At 44.2% G+C, this 24,435-nt stretch overlaps 1 protein-coding gene across 34 annotated transcripts in view; it reads right to left on the reverse strand.

Annotated features, from left to right (window-relative positions):
- MPDZ (multiple PDZ domain crumbs cell polarity complex component) overlaps window positions 1-24,435 on the reverse strand; it is a 186,390-nt gene that overhangs the window by 125,326 nt on the left and 36,629 nt on the right. For 33 of the 34 annotated variants that reach the window (XM_053294949.1, XM_053294946.1, XM_053294944.1 and 30 more), the window contains 6 exons: window positions 19,938-20,066; window positions 18,109-18,312; window positions 13,009-13,129; window positions 6,278-6,366; window positions 5,076-5,271; window positions 156-245 (listed from right to left, as the gene is read on the reverse strand). In XM_053294949.1, the coding sequence (XP_053150924.1) occupies window positions 156-245; window positions 5,076-5,271; window positions 6,278-6,366; window positions 13,009-13,129; window positions 18,109-18,312; window positions 19,938-20,066 (829 nt within the window). The remainder of the gene's footprint in view (window positions 1-155; window positions 246-5,075; window positions 5,272-6,277; window positions 6,367-13,008; window positions 13,130-18,108; window positions 18,313-19,937; window positions 20,067-24,435) is intronic. The other variant, XM_053294926.1, reaches the window with a different exon arrangement.

The following is a 24,435-nucleotide window of genomic DNA, read 5'->3' on the forward strand; positions in this document are numbered from 1 at the left end:
TTTAGGATGCAATTATACCATCCAGCACTGCCAGAAACAATTCCAAGAGCAAAACACACACAAAAAACCAAAAACAGATAAGGCAAAAGCCAGCAGATTCAAGCCAGTGTGATTCTGCAGGAGAAAATATGCTAGTATACACTATTAATTTGGACCTGATTGTTGTGGACGAATGTCTTCTCCAATGTGAGCCACATTGGTGCTGCATGACAGTAATGGAGATCCCTGCTCTCTTTCACAGCTTTCTGGAAAATAAGAAGAAGATCCTCAGCAGTTCTGGGTATGCTTATGCTCATCAAGATATCTGTGATAATCAAAGTAAAGCTTTCATTTGAGATGAGAGCTCCTGGGTCCCTACAGGATCAAATTAAATGTGTTTTTCAGCTATGCTACAGTCACCTAATGGTGCAGCAGGGAAGTAACTTGCCTAGGGAGCAAGAGGTTGCTGGTTCGAATCCCCGCTGCTATGTTTCCCAGACTGTGGGAAACATCTACTGTATATCAGGCAGCAGCGATATAAGAAGGTGCTGAAAGGCATCATCTCATACTGCACAGGAGAAGGCAATGGTAAACTCCTCCTGTATTCTACCAAAGAAAACGACATGGCTCTGCGGTCGCTAGGATTCGACACCGATTCGACGGCACAACTTTACTTTACTCAGCTATGCTACAGACAGGGATGTTTAATAAAGGAAGTTTTTTATTTAAAAAAAATTCTACATGTATTAGACCATTATATAGAACTAGTGGGCCGGGCACAGAGCTTCTGTGCCTCAAGCGGGCCCGCCGCCGCCACCTCAGGCCTCCCCGCCGCCGCCACCTCTGGCCTCCCCGCGGCCGGGCCGGGCCCGCCGCTGCGCCTCTGCACCACACATGCGCAGAACACCCGCAAGAGACACGGACGCAGGTACCTTAGGGTTTTATTATATAGGATGAGAAATTACTCCCTTAATTGCACTCTAATTGGCATATCTCTCAGCCACAAAGGACCTGCTCAGGCATTTAAAAATGTGCAAATGGGGCTTTCAAGTGCATTCTCGGGGATACTATACACGAGTACAGCATCCCCAAGACTGCACTTGAAAGGCCTGCCTGCATGTTGATGCACTGAAGCCCCACTTCCCAATTCTCCATAGTTAAGAGTGTTTGCATAAACAAACACTGTACTCATGGAAAGATTCTTCCCATGTTCAGAGTGGCATCCCAGCATTTTGCATCATGGGATGAATCTCTCCATGAGTACAACATTTGTTTCTGCAGACAAGCACTGTAACTGTGGACAGTGGGGGCAGGACTTCAGAGTGCAATCATGCAAACTAGGGGTGTGCAATTCGGATATTCTGTGTTTCGATTTGTAACCGAATCGAAACAGCCCTGATTCGATTTGGATCCGAATCTGACCCATCCGAATCACCCCAAATTTGATTCGGATCCTAATCGCGGCTGATCCGAATCGAATCGATTCGGGTTTTGGATCTGTCCTATTCATTTTCCCAGATTCCCAGCTTTCATTTAAAAAAAACAACTAAGCTCTAGCCCTTATAGAAGTGGAGTTATGGAGCAAAATGTGTGGTCACTATTTTTCAAGTGTTCGGATTCTTTGGTGTATAATAACTTTCACTCAATGAATCCTTACGAGGATTCATTACACACCTTCATTTCTTCTATTCATTTTGACTGTCTTTTAGACAGTGCCAATTGTCAACTGCCATGTGCCAACTACACCCCACTCCCACCCACAAGGCAGTGAGGTACTACTCAGTTTAAGTTAAGTGCCTAATGGGTGGAGGCTACCACCCTAATTGCAGAGGGATTGGACAAAGGGCTGATTTTTGGTGAATTGTTGAAGGTTTAATGTCTTTGAGGCAGATTTGGGGCATAAAGTGGGATCTGGGGTGGAAGAATGTGGTGAGGTGGTAGTGCCTAATGGGTGGAGGCTACCACCCAAATAATAATAATAATAATAATAATAATAATAATAATAACAATAATAATAATAATAATAATAATAATAATAATATTACTACTACTACATTTATATCCCGCTCTTCCTCCAAGGAGCCCAGAGAGGTGTACTACATACTTGAGTTTCTCTTTCACAACAACCCTGTGAAGTAGGTTAGGCTGAGAGAGAAGTGACTGGCCCAGAGTCACCCAGCTAGTTTCATGGCTGAATGGGGATTTGAACTCGGGTCTCCCCGGTCCTAGTCCAGCACTATAACCACTACACCACACTGGCTCTCTAACTGCAGAGGGATTGGGCAAAGGGCTAGTTTTTGGTGAATAGTTGAAGGTTTAGTGTCTTTGAGGAAGATTTGGGGCATAAAGTGGGATCTGGGGTGGAAGAGTGTGGTGAGTTGGTAGTGCCTAATGGGTGGAGGCTACCACCCAAATTGCAGAGGGATTGGGCAAAGGGCTAGTTTTTGGTGAATAGTTGAAGGTTTAGTGTCTTTGAGGAAGATTCGGGGCATAAAGTGGGATCTGGGGTGGAAGAGTGTGGTGTGGTGGTAGTGCCTAATGGGTGGAGGCTACCACCCAAATTGCAGAGGGATTGGGCAAAGGGCTGGTTTTTGGTGAATAGTTGAAGTTTACTCATCTTTAAGATTTTTCCCTATAAGGTATAATGGAGGTTTCAGCAGCCCCATAAGTGCACTTAGAGGGCGCTGGGGTGGCCCAGAGTGAGTGGTGGTATAGTGCACATAGGGTGCCAGCCACTCCCATGGGGTTGCTAACCCATGGGGTACAGGGTTCTGTTGTTTCTGAGGTGGTCTGAGTGTAGATTCTATGGCAGCAAATGAGAGTGGATTCATGGTTTGTATTGAAAATCTCATTTGCTACCAGAGAATCTACACTCAGAACACCTCAGAAACAACAGAACCCATGGAGGTGGCTGGCACCCTCTGTTCATTGCACCACCACTCACTCTGGGCCACCCCAGCACCCCCCAAGTGCAGTTATGGGGCTGCTGAAACCTACATGATTTCCTATGGAAAACTTCAACAATTCACCAAAACCCAGCCCTTTGCCCAATCCCTCTGCAATTAGGGTGGTAGCCTCCACCCATTAGGCACTTAACTTAAACTGAGTAGTACCTCACTGCCTTGTGGGTGGGAGTGGGGTGTAGTTGGCACATGGCAGTTGACAATTGGCACTGTCTAAAAGACAGTCAAAATGAATAGAAGAAATGAAGGTGTGTAATGAATCCTCATAAGGATTCATTGAGTGAAAGTTATTATACACCAAAGAATCCGAACACTTGAAAAATAGTGACCACACATTTTGCTCCATAACTCCACTTCTATAAGGGCTAGAGCTTAGTTGTTGTTTTTAAATGAAAGCTGGGAATCTAGGGAAATTAATAGGACAGATCCGAAACCCGAATCGATTCGAATCGAATCAGCCGCGATTCGATTTGTACCCGAATCTAGCCAATGGACCACAGGGGTGATTCGTTTTGTCTCCGAATCACCCGAATCAGCTATATTCGGGTACAAATCGATTTGTATCCAAATTGATTCGCACATCCCTAATGCAAGCGTGTTCCTGGGAATGCTGTAGCAATCTCAAGGAGCATATCATGGGGTCAAAGTCAAAAGAAAAGAGTCACATTCAAAGTCTAGGAACAGGTCACCTTGTACAGGAGAACCATTGGGGTTCTTTTCGGGGGAGCTCAGACAGCAAAACTGTGGACAATGGGGCATTAGGGCAATGGAAATTAGGGGCTTAGGTTCCAGGAATAGGAAAAAATGGGAGAAAAAGGACGAAAACAGGAAAGAAAATGGACCAAAAGTGGAAAATTGGGGCGGGGTGCCCTACAGTACTCTGTGCGTCCTCAGCTGTCCAGCAATGCCTCCCAAAAGTTAAAAAATCATGGGGGGGGGGTTGTGAAAAAACGTATTTTTCCTTCTTTTCACAAAAAGGAGGCACAAAATGGCTCCTCAAAATGGTAAGACTTAACCCTTTAAAAGACTAATTTTATCCCATATACAGAAGTTAGGCAGCAGTTACTCATCCACTGATATGGGAAACAGTGGATGCCAGGTCCGCGATTAATGAGGTTCCCCTGTAATGATTGTACCATGTTAACAATGATAGGAAGACTCTGCCTAATATGACTGTAGGTGCATCTTTGTAGCGCCTTGGATATTCCATACAATAATACTTGTATGAAATGTATGCAAGGTGAAAGTACTTGAATATATGAAGCAGCCTTATATCTTTTCATCAGGAGCATAGGGAAGCCACTGGCAGCCCCTGTTCAGCTCGCCAGTGGCAGGGCCCCCCCAGCCACACACCCCGCATCTGATGTCAGGGTGTGGCGCACTTGCAAATGGAGCCACGCACCCTGTTTTTAAGTATATTCTGCCCAGCGCTGCATTTGCAGCGAGGCTGGGAGCGGCTCTCCCTCTTTTAAAAGGCAGGGAGCCGTGTTCTCGACCAGGCTTGGAAGCTGGCGCTGGCTAAGCTTCTCAACAACGGAGTGGCACAGCTCCATTTGAAAACAGGTGCGTGGTTCCATGTGCTAGAGCGTGCCCCCTGCGTCTGACATCAGACACGGGGCGTGAGCCACGGCCCCTGAATACAGCAGCCTGGGTTCTTTGAATCCATTTGTGCAATGTTGGCTCTGCCCCTCCTTTTTATCCAGCCTACTAAATAGAAAGTAATAGTGGCTCTCTGAGGCCTCAAACAGAAGCCTTTTCCAGCCCTGCTAAGTAAGATCCTCTGCTTCAACCTGAGACCTTCTGCATGTCAAGACTGCTCTCTAACACTGTGCTATGGCACCTCCCTAAAATACTGTTTTAGCAAACTGAACATAAGAGTGATCTCCAGCTTTTGGGTCCCCTACTGAAAATTCTTTTCCTGCCCTCTTAAACTGTAATATCCTATTTTGATACTTTGTTTAATAGAAAATGATTAATCCTCCCCTTATAAACCAAAAACAAAGCCCCATGTAAACTACAAGCTGAATTGAAAAGTAGTCTCTGCAAATGAATTTAAACCATTTTTACATATTTACATTCTGGAAAAGGTAATATAAAATCCAGTTCATTCAAATCAAAGCCAGTGTTAATTACCTGTGCTTGTGCCAATATCCATAGTTTGGAAAATTACATCCTTTTCAACAGCACCACTGAAATCTTCATGGGGTCGGATGTGATTTTCCTGCTTAAGGCCTCTTCTGATCAATCTGAGACAGACTGTTTGGCCCGTGTGCCGCAGAACTTCCACTGCCTGCTGGTTGGTAAAACCCTGAAGATTTGTTCCATCCACCTGAAAGATTGCACTTATGTTAACTTCCAACAGGACACTATAAGGCGGGCATACATGCAAGAATTGTGCCTTTCAAGTAAGCCAATCTTCATGTTTCGCATTAGCAAAATTCTGGCCGTTATTTTTGTCCAAAGCCACTTAGATCCTTTATCTGCTGGCTCTGAATATGTATACTCCAGAAAACTAGATTCAAATTCACTCTGCTTCCACTGACATTCTAATAAGCAAAGCTGCACTAGCACAAGAAGACTGCCTAGCTGCGCTACAAAATACCATGGCGATCTGCATGTGTGCAATTGTGCAAACATTCCATTTGTAACAAACGAAAAGTACTACAGTTGCACACTGTTGTGCAAATGCAAACATACTTGTGGTAGCACACTAGTCTGGAACTCTTGGCTAGACTTAGTGCAGGCAGCTAGCGCGACAGCTTTGTGCTAGGGTGACAGTTTTCCACAAGTGCTTTTTTAGGATGTCAGCCACCATTTATATGAAATCAACTTAAGAACAAAGAGCTGCATTTAAGTAGCTATTTTATATTATATCAGAACTGCAGCACTTCCCTGTCTGATAAACTTCTCGTGCTAACTAGCAATAGCTCTTTGGCACATTCCTGTTATTAGCAATGACTGGAATGATCAAATAAATGGTAGACAGGAAAAACTTCATTTGTGCCTATATAGAGACAGCTGGATCTGGTGACAGAGGTACCTATTCAAAGCAGCTCCAATATGGCAGCATGTGCTCAGCCTTCTCCTAGACGCATGACTCCACCTGACAGACACCTGAGAGCAGGTGGCCCAATCCTATGTGCCAGCAAATAGGTGTTTAGGATAAGTGTTTAGGATAGGGAGCTTTTTAAATTAAAAAAAGTAATGTATAATATAAAAAATATATCAAAAAACAATGTGGATAAATGAAAAACTGCCCACAATTTCATCCAGAAATTCCAGAGTGGGTAATAGAGACAAACATCCAATAAAATTATTCTTCCATGATTACTTACTGCTATAATTTGATCTCCAACATGGATTCTACCATCATGTTCAACTGCACTGCCTTTTGTGATACTCTTTACAAAAATACCAGAAGGCTCTGTGATTTAAGAGGAAAATTAAATAAGTAACGCTTATTTCAGCACACCTAAGGCCCTGCGACCAGAATCTACAACCAACACACAGCACATCTCATAAGTTTCAGCTTTACTATGTGAGCCACAAGTACATATTACAGATGTCATGAGTGAAGCCAGCAGTGACTCATCCCAACAAGCCAGGGGGGCAATTGTGTCAGCTGCTCCCATCCCACCCTGTCCCTGTTAATGAGAGCCAGGGAAGTCCCATGTAGTGAAGTGTATGAACCAATTCGGTGGCCCTTTTCCAGACCACATAACCGGTTCGGAGGTCTGGTGGTTCGGGTTTGGCCAGATCTCTGGCAGGGTGTGTGTGTTACCTTTTAAGGAGCAGGAAGGGGGCTCTTCCCCCCCCCCCGTGGAAGTGGCTAGTCGTGCGTGCACACCGGCCACTTCCGGTCTGACGCTGACTGGGCTGGCAAGAGGGTATGCTGCTGCCCCATGGCAGAGGAAATGCAGTGGGTGAGTGGGGAATCATCCTTCCTGCTTCTTAAAGGTAATCCCCCCCACCCCACTGCCGAACTGGCCATCTGCTGGTTCGTGCACATCCCTACCATGTAGGGAAGGGGGCCCAGAGCAAATGTAAGCATATGGGGCTCCCAGCCATGCCCTTTTTGTTGAAGGGCGTAGTCACTGCACCTCCTTTCCTGTGACCCTTCATCAGGCTCTCAGAGCCCAGCGTGCAGTCAGTTCACTAGGTGGAAAGCTCACAAGAGAGAAAGCGAGCAATCCATATTGTCAATTGGCTGCAAGCCAAGCTGAGAGAGTGTGAGGAAGGACACTGGCTGGGCCAGCCTCTCTTCCCTCAGCCCTGTGTGCACCTGTGTCCCTGCCAATTTTATCTCGTAGCTGGGCCAGCCCCTCCTTCCTCGCCTGCTGCATGCTGGTCTTGTCCCAGTTGTGCAGCGCTGCCTTGCCTTGCCTTGCCTTCTAGGCAGGCTGTGCAGAGGTTTGAAAATACAGATGCACTGTGGCTGGCAAGGGAGGACTTCCTCACCAGGCTGCTCTTCACTTTAACATCCTGTCGCAGCCTGCCTAAAATGAAGGCAGAGCTGCATGATGGGGGAGAGACGAGGAATCAGCCCCCTCAGGGAGGAACCAGACGTGGGGCTCACGCTGGGCTCGTGGCAGCCACCCTGATTTGCCCTACTAAAGGGTGGCCCTGATGAGAGCTCATACAGCTCTACCTGAAGAATGGCTAGTTTGCAGGCAGCACAGCTCCCATAAGGGCAGGGTGGGATGGGAGAAACAGGTGCATTTGGGCTGCTGGGAACCAGAGGCAGCTAGTCTTGTCTGGCACCCCTCTGGCTCATTAGGATGAGCCACTGCTGTGTGAAGTATATTCCTAAGTCTGCTAATTAAAGAGAGGTTAGTCACGTGCTCCTGGGCAAGACTATGTAAAATACTAATAGAAGCCTTTAGAGCCCAACAGGGATAACCCCGCCCTAGTTCTTATAGGCCGCGTTAGCAAAGAAAAGGTACAACTACGGTACATCTAAACCAGATATAATAGACTAAAAACTGAATACAACATCAATAAAACATTGGTATGCCAACATGAAGACAACATAAAGAGAAGATAGGAATTGGAATCCAACAACTTTCCCCTATACCTATCCTCCAGTTCTCCTGGAGTAGAGCAGAATTTATTTTAAGAATGAGACAGGTGGGCTGAGATGCCTTGACTGCAGCAACCAGAAGAAGCCTTCACAGTAAGTGACCAATGCTCCGTTCTCGGTTGCTGCAATCAAGGCATCTCATTGGGAAATACCAAAGCAGTACATCTCCAGGAGGGAACCCACATCTTGCTCTACTCCTGGGGAAGTACCCCCTGGAGAACTCGCCTCCCAAAGGCCACCTGAGCGGAGGCATATAGGTCCAATTTATAATGTTTGATAAATATGGACAGGTTCTTCCAAACTGCCGCCTTACAGATCTCCTGAACAGGGGCATTGGTTGCGAAGGCAGCTGAAGTTGCAGATGACCTGGTGGAGTGGGCTAGTATGTGTTTAGGCGGACAGACTTTTTGGAGTTCATATGCCAGAGAGATGCAAGCTCGTATCCATCTTGCAATTGTCCTGAAAGACACTGCCTCTCCTATAGAGGCCGGTAAGTATGACACAAATAGTGAGTCTGTCTTATGAAAACTGGTGGAGCGTGCAATGTATTTCTTTAGGCAGCGCCGGACATCCAGCTTATGCCACAACTTTTCTTGAGGATGTGTCGGATGTGGACAAAATGATGGTAAGTATACATCTTGTGTCACATGGAAGTCGGATAACACCTTTGGGCAGCTGAACGGGTCTGGTATCAGTTGAACGGAATCCTGTGAGATTACACAGTAAGATTTATGAACTGATAGTGACTTCAATTCTGAGACTCGCCTTGCCGATGTCATGGCCACCAGGAAAGCTAATTTAATAGATAGCAGTCTCAGTGGAATTGATCTAATGGGTTCAAATGGTGGGTGCTGTAGTGCTTTCAGCACTATGTTCAAATCCGAGGTGGAGAATCGGTGAGCAACTGGCGGGGATAACAGAGTCTTTCCTCTCAAGAAACATTTTAGCAAAGGATGAGTTATTGAAACCTTTGAGGATTCCCCAGATGAGAGGAACCAGAGAGTCCGCCTGTCTTCTCAATGTGTTCGGTCTTAGCCCTTTATCAAGGCCTTCTTGTAAAAATCGAAGGAGGTGGTTCAGGTTGGCCTGACCCTTGGCGATATGGTGATGACAAGACCATCAGAGAAATGCCCTCCATGTGTATTGGTACACTCAATTTGTTGATGAGTGATGTGAGGCTAGTATGGTAGCGGCCACCTTTTCCGTCACCCCCTGTCTGTTCAACAGCCGCCGCTCAGTCTCCATGCAGCTAGCTGAAACCAGGCTGGGTCCGGATGCTGGACTGGTCCTGTAGTAGCAGGTCCGGTATGACTGGCAGATGCCACGGCTTGTCCATGCTGAGGGCAATCAGTTTGGCAAACCACGGTCTTCTTGGCCAGTAAAGGGCCACAAGAATGACCTCTGCCTTTTGTTCCCTTATGTGCCTTAACACGCGAGTCAGTAACGGGATTGGAAGGAAGGCGTACAACACACCTCTTGGCCACTGGCTGGACAGTGCATCCGTCCCCACAGCCATCCGACAATGGAATCTGGTGATGTAACGCGGCAGCTTCACATTGAGAGGTGTTGCGAATAAGTCCACGACAGGGCATTCCCACCTGTGTGCCAGTGCATTCCCACCTGTGTGCCAGTTGTTCGAACACTTGGAGGTTCAGTGCCCATTCTCCTGGAAGGAGGTCCTCTCTGCTGAGCCAGTCGGCGATCAAGTTCAGGTCTCATTTCACGTGGTGGGCTGCAATTGATTTCAGATGACATTCTGCCCAAGACAACAGAAGCATTGACTCCTGATATAGGGACTTCAACCTCGTGCCCCCTTGCCTGTTTACATGTGCTTTGGCCGTGGTATTGTCCATTTTTATCAAGACATCCCTGTCTGTCACATGAGGCAGGAGATTGAGCAAGGACAGCCTGATGGCCCTTAGCTCCAGCCAGTTTATCGAGTGAGTCTTTTCCTCTGGACTCCACTTCCCTTGAACAGAGTACTGAAGACAGTGTGCTCCCCAACCTCTGTTGCTGGCGTCCATCGTCACAATGGTCCTTGGGAAGTCTAGGAATCTCTTCCCCCGTGATAGATTGATGGGGGAGCTCCACCAACGAAGAAACATCCGGACACTGGAGGGTATGTGTATCTTTATGTTCCGTTTCCTCAAGATGAATGATTGGAATGGCAAAAGGAACCGCTACAGTTCCCTGAGGTGGAACCTCGCCCAAGGCACTGCCTCTAAGGTGGACACCATTAGGCCCAGAAGCCTTGCTAGGGATAGCACGGGTGTCTCCCATGCATGGAAGGCCATTTGTGTTTCCGAGACCAGAGTTTGAATTCTGTCTTCTGAAAGAAATAGTCGGTCCTGTAAGGTGTCTATAAGCACCCCTAGGTGCAAGATCTTGTGAGAAGGCATCAGGTGGCTTTTCTTCCTGTATTAGGAAACCGTTTTGTTCCAGGGTAGTCAATATCACCGCCAGGTCGGATGTTGCTGACTCTGGTGACCCCGATTTTACGAGCAGATTGTCCGGATAAGCAAAAACGTGAATGCCCTGTAATTGTAGGTGTGCCATGATTGGTGCCAGGACCTTGATAAAGACCCTGGGGGCCGAGAAGAGGCCGAACAGGATGGCCTTGTACTGATAATGGACCCCTGCATACTTGAAGCGTAGAAAACGTCTGCTTTTTGGATGAGTTGGAATATGCAGATATGCTTCTTTTAAATCGATAGAAGAGAGCAGGTCTCCGTGACGGACTGCAGAGATTCCATCTGGAATTTTTGTGCCCGCACATGCTTGTTCAGATGTTTCAAGTCTAGTACTGCTCTTTTTGACCAGTCTCTCCTGGGGACGGTGAACAGAATAGAATAAACACCCCTCCCCGCTTGAGAGGTTGGCACCTTTTCCATCGCCCCTGTTTCCAGGAGATGCTGAATAGCTGATTTTACGTCTGCATGTTTGGAAATATAACGAGATCAGGGTGTAGGAAGAAACCGAGAGCGAGGAAGGGAGTTCATTTCTATTCTGTAGCCTGACTTGATTAGCCCCAGAACCCAGGAGTCTGTTATAGTCTGTTCCCAAATGTGAAAAATTTTTGAGAGGCATCCTCTCCGTGCAGGGCCCTCTGCGTCAGAACTGCTGTTTGCCTTTTCGCTTGCCCTGGTTGAAGGCTTGTCGGTCTGAGAAGTTCTTGGAAGAAAAACGCTGGCGAGACCATGTTCCTCTTTGTGTTCCAAAATTTCTGTCTTGCCCCCTGAATGAGGGGCGAAAGGTACGAAAAGACTGGAAGGGCTTTTTAAACACAGCTTTATCCCCCCTTTTTAGGAGCAGTTGGCATTGCTTTTCTTTTATCTTTTGACTCCACCAGCACATCCTAGGCCTAATGTCTTTGGGGGTAGGATCCCCGGACTCCTCCCCCAAGAGCTCTGAGGAGTGAATAGACACTGGTTTCTTGGGCGGCTTCTTTTCCTCCTTTGTGTGTCTGCGCTTGTACCTCGCCTTTTTAGTGGTAGGCATAGAGGAACTAGAATCAGAGGAACGTTCTGAGAATGAGGAGTGGTGCCTACGTTTTTTAGATTTTTTATGCTTCTTTGTGGGTTTCAGTTGGAAAACGGTATCCACAATAGCATTTTTCAGCCAAGCTTGCCACTCAAGTGGCACCATTCTAGGTATAGCCTTGTGGATAGATTGAGAAATCCACCTTACGGTAGCTTGCCCAGAACCCCCTTCCCCGAGGTCAGAGCTCACCACCACACACGTCTCCAGAGGATCCTTTTCTCCCAGTGTCGCGTCTGACATTTTGGCAGGCTTTTGAGAAGAGCCTTCAGTGCGACCGCTATCTTGTCTCCCCTCTGAATCGCCTGATCTTTCCGCCATTTTCACCTCCCCGACTAAAGCCCTGATCTCGGCTTGTGAGGGGGGCGGGATCTGCGATGGGTCTGATGACCCCCGTCTTCAGTCTAGAACTCAACAGTGCAAATGCGACTCGCGCCTTTTCTTCCTGCCACATTTGTTCTCGGTAAAATGCAGCTGCCATACTGCACGTCAGGCGCTTTTTGTGGCGGGCTGCCTTCTTGCTCCCCTTCCATTTTCCCCCTGCTCGTACTGCTCGGAAGTGGGAGTGAAGCGGGGGCCTCTTGCTCTGCCCGCTCGGTAGGTACAGAGACCGCCGAGAAAGGAACAGGGAGGCGGGAGACTTTTGCGAGCAGCAAGGCCCTGGCCGTTAGCGGGCTACTGGAGGGCGGGAGAGTCGAACCGGGAGCCCTAGTGCCCCATGGAAAATCCAATTTTGCTCATCCCTTTGGCACATAAACGTTTAAAACCCTCCCTGCGTGCTCCATATAACAGGGGAATGGATAGGGGACCAGCGGGATAGACAGGGGAAGAAAGAGTATACACAAAGGAGCTAATAACTTATTGATTTTTGACAGAAAATAGAAAAGAATGAAGAACTCAAAAGGACAGCAATGACGAACAGCAGTACAGAAGAAGGATATAATAACCTGACCAGAGGAGAAGGAAAAAACCTGCCAGGAGCAACGCAGGACTATAAGAACTGGGGCGGGGTTATCCCCGTCGGGCTCTAAAGGCTTCTATTAGTATTTTACATAGTCCTGTCCAGGAGCACGTGACGAGGATAACCCAATGAGATGCCTTGATTGCAGCAACCGAGAAGCAGGAATTTCAGCAGTAGCAAGAGAAGTAATGCATTCAATCCATACAAGCTATTCTATTCTGTAAAACTATCATTAAAATGAAATCCAAATTTCAAAACCAAAATTAACACCTAGCCATTTTTGTTTCACAAAGATTATTGCACATATTATATCCATCTGTATTTTTAGACACCAATATTACATAATATTATATATAGATATTTAAATATTTAGAATGCCATTTTAAAAGCTCTGTATCTTTGTCAAAAGATGAAAACAGGGGCATTAGTAGATGCCAGTGTGGATGAAAATGTTAAGCCTTATCTTCACAGACCACTCTTAATATTACCTGAGGTTTTGTCTCCAATGTAGCCAGCAATAGTTATTCCTAATCCTTGGATGTTTTTGGTAAGCTCCACATCAAACGTGTTTCCTTCCACATAATTTTCAACCTGTGCTTCTTCCTCTCTCTTAGGAAAACAAAAAACATATAACCTTTGAAACAGTTATTTTCCATGAAGCTAGTTCCTAACAGGAACTGACAATAGTTGTTACACTTCCCATCCAAACCCTAATATTCAAGCAATCAAGCTGCAAATACATAGCTTTCCTCACCAGAATGCTACTAGGATGCTGGTTACACAGATGGCAACCCTCTGACAGAAGTAGTGAAGCTCTGACAAAGTGAACATCAGTTTATTTAATATGAGCTTATGCTGCAGTTTTAGGTTCCTTTAAAACAGTTCCACAAATATCATTCTCATGCATAAACAAGAAACCCATACTACAACATTAGCTTTCTTATTTTAAAGAATGCTTTGATCCCATGGAGGTCAATGGGAGGTGCGGCCAAATTACACCTACAATGAAACTAGAATAATTTTATGCCTTAAAAGTAGGAGTTTTATCTATCACCCACCAACTGGATCTGCCTTAACAATACATAGGTCCATGCCTACTCAAGTTGGATGGATGGACCTGTTCTAATAAAATGTTACCAGATATACATCTGTGAGAATTTAAAACCATCGCAAGGTTACAAAATTAGGACCGGCTTTAGTATGTTTAAAAAGGAGCTGATTTCCTATTAAAAGCACAGACAAATAGAAACGATTCTTATTTGAAACCAATTATCAACTTCTTTATCATCTTTTTGTGTGTGATTTATCAACAACTGCCTGATAAACGACTTAACAGTAAGTGCCTTGCACATTTTTTACTACCTACTACATGCATGTGACAAGAAAGCATGGAACAACTGGGGGAGCACAGGAGCCTCTGATTATATTCTGAATGAAGGCAATTTTGCTACTGGTAGCCAAGTAAAAATAAATCAAATCACTTTATTGTGGTCAGTGACCAGCCTGATACAGAACGCAGAATATCATATTTTTAAAAAGAGTATGTTACATGAGTTAATACACATAAAACTACTAAAACTACTGAAATATTGTCCATTGTAGCTATTTATCAGGAGAGTCCATAACTATAACTATTTATTTATTTTATTGAATTTCTATACCGCCTGATACAGAAATCTCCAGAAAGCTTTTTACACCGGGCTTCTGAAGCCCTTTAATTCGCATCTCCTCTGGAATGGAGGGGGTGTGTTCACATATCGGCTAGATTTACCCCAAAGTCCCTGCGAGTTATCGGGGAGCAGTTCACACACAATTCAGGTATTTCACTGTGTGTTAGTGTAGCTCAATTTATATTCAGGGTAAAAAAATCCACTATTTGTGGCAGGTTTTAGAGAAACTTCGAGTTCACAGTAAGTAAAGCCTTCCGGTAAACTCGCAGTAAACCTGCTGTGCATAAAAGTCCCAGGCAGTGTACAAGTTAAATCATCATACAAAAACATATAAAACAGTTTAAATTCATAAAACAGATGAAAATCTCAATAAATAAAAACACATTAAAATTTCAATTTCAGTTGAAAGCCTAGGAAAACAGGTACATCTTCAGGATCCTCCTAAAAACAAACTGAGACAGAGATGCTCTTATTTCAGCAGGGAGCGCTGAAATATTTAGCTATAATTAATTATACCGCCCTGAGCCTTTTTGGAAGGGCGGTATAAAAAATAAATAAATAAATGCTTTCATGACTTATATGCAGCTGCACAGAACTTAGCAACTTTATAAGCGACTCCTGTATATTGATCTGACAGTAACTAAGATACATAGAATTCATTTGAAAGCCCTGGAAATTTGTGTAATAAAGGGAGTAGCAATTAACTTCGTGTGTCACAGTAAAATGAACAATATATTCATACATATTCAACGACTCCTGCATTGCAAGGACGCTATAGCGATTCCTATAGTGGATTTTACCAAACCTGCCTTCCAGAACTGCTGACGGCAAAGCATCAAGTCTTGCCAATGAAAAGGCTCTTCTATGAGCAGGGGTTGAAAGAGATGAGAAGTACTCTGCTGGCCTGGCATCTGGCTCTGTCTCCAGTTTCTAGAATGATTGGATACTACAGCTAAATCATTATGGTGGTCGATATCAATCAGACACGGTTTAATTATTACCTTGGCTAGCTCAAATCTACTGTTGATCAAAAGAGCTGGTACAAAACTATGAAAGCTAAGTTAATTGTGTGTACCACTTGCTTCCACCCAGGGGCATAACTATAACAGAGCAAGGGGAGACAGTTGTCTGGGGGTCCACTGCCTTGGGGGGGCCTCCAGAGGCAAGTCACATGACTGACTCCCCCAGCTGCACACCCACCCAGGCTTCCTTCAGTTGCATTCATCCTCCGAAACTGATGTGAGTGTTAAGACGTGGAGCTACCAGAACAACATGTCTTTCTTTAGTACCATTAAATTACTTGCATCATCCACAATTTACAAAACCTTTAAAAAAATAATTTAGGATGATGTTCTATTGTGGCACATAGGAGATATATAGTTATATAGTTATAGATATAGATGCTTTTTTTAACCACTATTCAGCCTCATTTAAGATTTCTTTACTTCATGAGCTGAGCTTCAGTAAGGCGGGGGGGCATTTTAAAATCTTGTCTCTGGGCCCACTACAACCTTGCTACACCCCTGCTTCCAGCCAGAGCTAAACTAATCATTCAGTGTTAAAGGTGCTAATCCTAAAGAGAGGAATTTTAGTTTAAGCTAGTAATTACAGGTGGAAATCCACATTCTAGTTTCAATTTTGCACAATCCCACCTTCAGTTGGAGTACAGCATTTGGGATATGTCTGGCTACCTGCAATACCACCCTCAGAAACTTAAGTTTGAAAGGCTTCCCAGAAGGCTGAGTTAGCATATGGTCCAAGCTGTGCATCTTATATTAACTGTGACACTATCTTGCACTTGAAGAGTTTCAAGCAATCAATCAATTTTTATTACAGTCTTTGACCAGCATAAAGTAGATTACATTAAAACAGCATTAAGGCCACATTAAAACAGGCTATGTCCAGAACTGTGAAGACAGTAGAGAGGCTAAGTGCTATACACTGTTATACAGTTACTGTTAAGTTGTGGTGAGCTACCTTAAAACTACAGTTAAAATTGGTAAAATTAATGTAAGTTGGGTAATACTACATAATGGGTAAAATGGATAATACTATATTAAATCTTTAAATGGTTAAAATCTTTAAATGATTAAGTAAAAACTGTAACACTATAAAATGCTATGGGGTTTAAAACTAAACTGTGTGACCATGTGCTGTGTCAGGCCTGCTTAGTTCTTGCTGTCTGTTAGGCGACGAATTTTACATGCTGCCACACGTAATAACGGGTTTAGAGTCAAAGAGCAGGAGAGAGACATAGAATTGGCTAGAGCAACCTGGGCACACAATTAATAGTGGGAGGATGAAGGCGATACAAATATCTCTGTAGAATGGGCAATGGAGGAGGACATGCTCTGCTGTTGCAACTTGCCAAGAATCACAGGGGCACAGGTATTCCAATGTGCATGTGTGTGCGAATGCCACATATAAACAAGATTCTGGCTGCTTGTATACTTTTCTATCAGATGTTGCAACACTAGCACTTGGTCTATGTATAGTCGAATGGCCATTCCCAAACCCCGCTTGTTCTTCAGCCATTATATTTTCTTGTTCTAGCCAATCTAGTAGTAGTAAAGATGCCTGGCATATAAAGTAGTTTGCTTATCACACTTGGAAAACTGATCGGTCGATAATTAGCAGGATAGACCTTTTTTCCTTTTTTGAAGTCAAAAACTAATGAACTGAGGCATGTAATTAATAATAATATTAACAACTGTTTTGCCTATTTCATGGAGATGAATTATCATCCCCAGTGAGAGAGATGGGTATAAAACTACCTAGAAATTTAGATAAAGGAAGTCTTATTTAAAAACAACAGAACAGTCTAAAAAAAAAAAGATGTATTGGATAGGAAGGTGGTTCAAATTATGTTTGGGGAATACTGTCTGAAAACTTTGGGGGTGGGGGGATAAAATGAGCAATTATGAAATTGCAGTAGTAAGTCCTGCAGTAAGTCCTGCCTCTGGCTAGCAGATTTGGTGATCTCTTCCTTCTCTGCTTTATTTGTTTCTGTTCTTGAGCTATACTTATTTCTCTATTTATGTAGAGTTCCAGTGAGTAGCACTCCTCATTCCACTGAATAAAATCAAGTTAACTGAAGGGTCCTGCTAAACAGCTGTCACATTATCTACACAGAACAGACGCTGAGATTCTTGCTAGAGCTGATGCAGAAGAAACAAAAATGCAGAAACATTTGGGTTGCTTTGCTTTATTAGACTTCTTTTCACAGACAACAAAACTTCACCTCAATGGTCTTTCATACCCCACATTCCTCCCTGGCATCTTTTCAAAAATTTAGGAGAAGGGTCTTGGTAAATGAGGGCACTTTTCAGGGAGCAAAGGAAGATAGCCATCACAGCAAAAGAGAAATGAAGGGTACTGTGTGCAGTGAAGATGGCAGCTGGCTAGCTGGCACATGACTAGCAGCAGCTGAAGTAGTGGCAGCTGACCTAGGTGAAGAGCTACAGCTGTGTGCTGGCTGGCACGGAGGAGAGAAGCCGTCTGATGGATGCTGGGGATGAGGAGGGGAATGTGGGAAGCAAGAGAAGAGAGGCATACTGGAGAAACTGTTTTAATAATCCAGCTGGACTGAAAGGGCTGCCACAGAGAAAGTGGGAGGTGTTGCAACACATTGATTGCTCAGCTGTTTTTAAAGTACCATTCAAGTGACATATTGAGGTTAGTAGGTTAGACATTTTTGCATATTTGTATGTCTGGCTCCCAGTGCCCCCCCCACCCCAGTGCACCAACTTCCTACGGTTTGGGGGGGATGATGTGATGGTAAAGTATGCTTCTTTTACATGTTTTTGCACTAAAAATTACTTATGAAAATGGCAGCCCACGAAATCTATTTAGTAATGAACCATCAATAGAAACTCTATGGCCAATGTAATTTGCTAAATTGTTCTTGGCTGTCATTACCTGGTTATCTGTCAAAAAATGTTGTACTGGGGTGCCTGGAGGAACTGCTGGTGGTGTGGGCTCCTCTACTGGGCCTCTGGCTATAACCAACTTCACTCTGTTTCCGCACTGCCTGAGAACCTGTGCCACCTGCTCACTGCTCATGCCAGCCAGGTCAGTATCACCGATTTTCAAGATGTGGTCTCCACTGCACAGCCTACCATGCTAGATGAGGAAGGAAGAAATTGCTTAGCAAACTGCAATAAAGAACATCAACTGCACATGCACACATGCACCCCAGCAAGAAATTATACTTCCATAGGAATTTTAATTGTGACAATGACCAGGTACAGCAGTGATCTTCACTATTTTTCAAACAAGGGTCACCTTGGCAAAAAACCAAACAAATAAAACCCTACCTTTCAAAGTGGGAGTCATTTCTCACTATGCTGACCTCCACACAGTATGGCACTTTTCTCAAGAGCTGGGAGGGTCCTTGAAGAGGGATGGTGCGCTCTTTAAAGAGCTCTATCGGAAACACACCGGGAAGGGTTACACTTCACAACACTCTTTGCACACCTTCCAAGATGGTGCAGGCGCTCAAGAGGGCTTCGCTTCCCTTAAGGGAGCCCACCCCACAGGTGCTGAGCAAGGTGCAGCGCTGCATGGTGGGAATGGACACCTCTGTATTTTGCCGGGGGCTCTGTGTAGAGTATTCAACTTTGGCTGAAGCTTCACACAGGCCCAATAAAAAATTCATCAGGGGCCGCAACTGAGGTACAGATAAAACAGGTACCTACGGCTTTGTTATGAGAATGGCCTTCAAAAAAGGCATGGGCTTGCATACTTTCCGCGCTTCACTTCCTCCTTTGTAAACATGAGGAGGCGATTAAAAGCATATACTTTCATCTGCAGTTCCATGTTGCATGCAAACTTGGGGGACTGATTTCTCAACCTACTAGCATTCAAACAAGCAAGGATATCAATTCTGCCTTGTTTGAACTCTAGCTAGTTAGAGTTCCCCATGTATGAACATAATGTTGAGCTGCAGTTTGTTCTTAAAGTGAAAGCAGAAACTTCAATTCTCCTCGTGTGTGAAGAGAGGAACTAGGAGTGTGCAAGCCTGTAGCCTTCCGCAGCTCATTCTCGTAGTGAGAAACCATTCTCCCCTGTTGCATTTGAACCCACGCTTTTCAACAGCTGAGGTGACTTTAATCCACAGCTTAGTGCAGACACAAAAAAAATCAGATAAATGACTTCCAGTTGTTCAATGCATATATTTCAAATAGCATGTGCAATATAACATTCCTGTTACTGCAACTATTACTGCAGTCATGATGCCATCTTCCCGAACAGAAAACCTTCAACCCACTCATAGACATACACACAAAGTATCTGCAGTCTCAATCCCAGCGATCCTCAGCCAGGTAGCGAGGGTTTTTTACCCGGGCTAAAAATGAGGTAACCTCCTCCTTCACCGCCTGGTTGTGTGGGTGGGCGGCCGTTTCTTTCGGGCCACCAGCAGACATTGAAGCAATAAAGGCCAGGAGAAGGAGTGAGCTGGCCTCTTGAGTTTCCACAATTGTGGGATTCATGGAGGCCAGGCTTCACTTCCCCGACCTCCAGATCTCTGCACTACTTGCCACAGCAGCAATGGTGTGGGATAGCGAGTGGCGCAGCTGGGTTGGTGGCCATGTGGGGAAAGGTAGGTGAGATCCTGCTTCCTCTTCTGCCCTCCCCATCAGCAGCTACAGTGGTCATGTGGATGGCCCTAAAGACTATTAGATAACAGAAAGTAATATTACATCACTGATGCAGTAAAAAAAAAAAAAATACTACGATAGATTTACCTGATCAGCTATTCCTCCTGGAAGGATGGTTTTAACTATTACACCAGTTGACTTTCCACCCACTATCCCAAAGCCCAGACCTGATCCATCATTCACCAACTCAATAGTCTCCACATGCTGCCAGTGAACCTACAAAGACAGAACACTTACAGTGAGGTTTTAAAACACTAAAGACAACAGCAACAGCACATACCCCATTTCAAGGGCCACAGAACATGAATATTCAACAAGGGTTGAGGTTACACCAAATGCCAAATCTTTGCTATGTACCCATACCAGAAACTTGTTCATGATTAATTTTATCTATCTATCTATCTATCTATCTATCTATCTATCTATCTATCTATCTATTTCATATTCCACCTGACTCCAAAGACTCTAGGCAGTTCACACACAAAAACGCAACAAAATAAAACTATTAAAAACAGCAATTAAAAAATTTAAAACATTCAGAGATTACAAAAAGCCTGGCTGAAAAAAATGTGTCTTACGGGCTCTTTTGAAAACTGGCAAAGATGTTAAACCACAAATATCTATAGGGAGTGCATTCCATAGCCCAGGAGTGACTACGAAGAAGGCCCTCCCCAGGTCACTGCCAGACGAGCCAGCGGTATACCAAGACAGACCTCTTTTGATTATCTCAATGTGCGATGGGGATCATGAACAAAGTGGCACTTTCCTAGGTAACCTGGTCCCACGCCGTTTAGGGCTTTAAAGGTAATCACCAGCACTTTGTATTTTGCCCAGAAGCCTACTGTAGCCAATGCTGTAAGACAGGCATAATATGGTCTCTCCGAGACACCAAAGAGACCAATCTAGCCACTGAATTTTGAACCAACTGACGTTTCTGAACTACATACAAAGGCAGCCCCATGTAGACCGCATTGCAGTAATCAAGCCTAGAGGTTACCAGAGAGAGTGTACCATAGTTATGAGATCACTATCTTCAAGGAACTGATGCAGTTGTCATATCAACAAAAGTTGATATGTCTCAAATCCGTATCAACCGACATAGAAAGTGCTCCTGGCCATAACCTCAACCTGAGAAACCAGAGTGAGGCCTGGGTCCAGAAGCACTCTCAAGCTATGTACCTGTATCTTCGGGAGGAGTACAAACACATCCAGAACATGAAAATCTATCATGTCCCTCCCCCCTGCCAAAGTATGACCCCATACCACGGGTACCTCCATCTTGCTTGGATTCAGCCAGTCCATTACTGCCTGTAGGCAAGCATTTAGGGTGGGTTATGCCATTTCCTGATGATGATGTCATGGAGAAATAGATTTGGGTGTCTACACATATTGATAATACCCTCCTCCAAATCTCCTGATGATCTCACCCAGCGGTTCCATGTACAAAGCACACAGAACTGTACAAAGTTCTCCATATCAAGAATATTCAATGACAGATCAATAGTCTAGTTTCAAGATGGAGGACTGATAAAAGTAACCCCATCAGGATCCCTCTGTGCTGTATGTTTGGTTTGTATCTGATTATACACATGAGTTCCAAAGATATGGTGCTAAAAAGTTGAGTGGCCACCAGCTTGTTTTGGTAGATACCCTTAGCAGGACCTCCTAGGTCTCCCTCCCATGTGCTGTAAATTTGGGTTTGTACTGGACAGCAAACAAAAGTTATGGGGGTGGGGCACACAAACACACACGCACATAGACACAGTAGTCTCGTAAACTTCTAGCCATACCACTCACTATGTACCCATTGAAAAGAACAAACCAAAGATTTATCTTTATATCCCATTGTGTGGAAATGTCCCTTCTGAGGGCATTAAGTCTTCAATTTCAAGCAAATAAGTACAGGTATTTCCAAAAAAGTGAAACTTTTTGGAACTATACTGGAAATTTACAGACCATAGATTAAAGTTCCTAGAGAGACAAAAGAGTAAAAGACAGGAAAAATAAGGAAGATTGGATAGTGATATTGCCAAACGGAGGCTAGGTGCCTGTGAAGAGACAACACCAGATGGATGGGTGGTAGATCCTGACAAGCAGTTGAACTGCCAAATTAGAAATTGGGACAGATGGAGTGAAGAGGAAAAGTTCCAAAGCAAGTATGGAATGAAACAGCGGGGAATGTCTGATAGACAGCCTAAGGATGAAATAAATAAACTGCAAAGTAGAAGCAACAAAGGAACTAGACAAATGCAAGGTTCTGTGGCATGCTGAGAGCTTGACGAACCAGACATTTACAAATTCTATTCTATTCTATACACACACACACACACACACACACACACACAATGTCAAGCCTTTCAGTAGACATGAGATCTAGGTGATGCCATTCTGTTTCAATAACCAAAAAGGGGTAAACCAGAAGTAGCGATTAATGGGGCTGTGCCAGACAGCCCAACAGACAGTTCAGTTAGAAAAGTGGGAACTATTTCTGTATTCATGAATACATTGTAGACAATGTATTCATGAATAAATTGCATCTTTCTGATAAAGGGGATTAATAATCCATGTTCATCAATGGACTCACATGTAGTGTCAATCTCTGCCTGAGCCAGCTGGAAAAACCCAGAAGGATTCACCAGTAGCAATACTGGTTCACAGGACCGAGATCAAACGAAGGAACACACACACACACAAACCTTACTCCAAGAGAGGGTAAAAACAAAACAAGAGGGCCCAGCAAGAAACAGCGACCCATTAACTCTCTGTACTCCCCGACCCCTGCCGCCCTCTGCCTTTTGCTTTTCGAGTTCCCCTGCGGCTATTAATACTGAAGCCGTTTCTAACTCTCCCCTGCCCACCTTGAAATGAGTGTGAGTGTGTGTGTTTTCTTTCTTTCTCTTCTCCAAGATCTGTTTTTGAACCAGGTATTGAGGGGTAATGAACGTTTTTAAAAACTAAGTTTTCCAAGTTAGCTCTGGGTTGGGCTCATCAGGACCAAAACCTCACTCTTTGGTCCCACTAAAAAGCTCAACTTCTGCCTCTGTGTGTATGTGTCCTTGTGTATATTTTCTTGAACAAAATTTGTAATCTATCTATCTATACTGTCTAATCCAAACATTTATTTTGTTTTAACAAAGTTTTTTTTAATTTTTATCTACTGTTGTCCCTCCTTTTAATATATTGTTTAATGTTATTGTCTAGCGACATTTGTGTGGTTTCCCTATGTTCTAGCTTTCTCAATGATTCTTCACTGTGATTGAAAGGGGATGGAGAAACAGATCAATCCACTGGCCAGCTACAGATGTTATCAGAGAACTTTGTCACTCCTTCAGCACTTTCCATATATGTAAAAAACCATCCTTCCTCTTGTCCATTAAAAAAAAGTAAGCAAAATACAGAGAAAAGGGGTATCTCAAGCGGCAACCAATGGGTGCACAGCAAACAAAATGAATGGGGGAGGGGGGGAGGAACCAAAGTGGAAAAGCAGATCCAAATAGGTTTGAAGAACTTCAGTCACATTTCGCTGCAGGCCACTTACGTATGTATGTACTGTATGTATGTATTTATTTACTTATTTAGCAAATTAATTGACCGCCTGACTTCCTTAGACTCAAGGCAGTTTACATAAATTAAAACAGCAATGAAAACAAGAAAAGAAGGGGGGAAGCGGAAGGAGAAAGAAAAGGAAAAAAGAAAAAGAACCCTCCCGCACACACACATTAAAAACAAAAAGCCTGGCAAAATAGATAAGTTTTCAGAAGCTTCTTAAAGGACAGAAGAGAGGGAGCATTACAAATCTCAGGAGACAGAGTGTTCCATAAGGAGGGGGCTGGAACAGAGAAGGCCCTCCCATGAGCCCAGACCCCACGTTCCTCCCCTGGGCCCGGAATTCTGAGAAGGCCCACCTGAGACAACCAGGTTGAAGAGCAGGTCAAAGTTGGGTGGAAAAGGCGGTCCTGAAGGTACACAGGCGTCAAACCCTGAAGGGTTTTATAGGTGATAAACAGCACTTTGAATTGGACCCGGAAGCGAACTGGCAGCCAATGCAGCAACCTCAGCAAAGGTGAAACATGATCATATTTTCTGCTGCCCATAAGCAGACGGGCCGTGGCATTTTGGGCCAGCTGAAGCTTCCGAGTCATCTTCAAAGGCAACCCCAGGAAGAGCGTGTTGCAGTAGTCCAATCGAGGGATAAGGGAATGAGTTACAGTTGCCAGGTCTTACACTTCAGAGGTCTTGCACTTCAGCTTAGAAGTTTCAATTGAATATTCGGACCAAATCTCGTCTGAACCAAGTATCCTATTGAAGCTTCATACAACTCTATCACTTAATTTAAGACCACACCATGGTCTTAGGTGAATGATTCTGTGACACGTGTATAATTAACTATCTTCCCCATACATGTAATATACTATAAACAACACAATTACACAACTTGTATCCAATGCAGCATTTCCCCAAAAGCTTTAGAGAACATACTCATCCACTTTGTTTACACAAAAAATCTATCTTTTACTAAGAGGAGATCCACAATGGTGAGACTGGTAACTAGAATTTTGGGTATTTATTTATATATTTGCATTTA

This window comes from Hemicordylus capensis, chromosome 2 (assembly GCF_027244095.1).
Source record: "Hemicordylus capensis ecotype Gifberg chromosome 2, rHemCap1.1.pri, whole genome shotgun sequence".
NCBI classification, from domain to species: Eukaryota; Metazoa; Chordata; class Lepidosauria; order Squamata; family Cordylidae; genus Hemicordylus; species Hemicordylus capensis.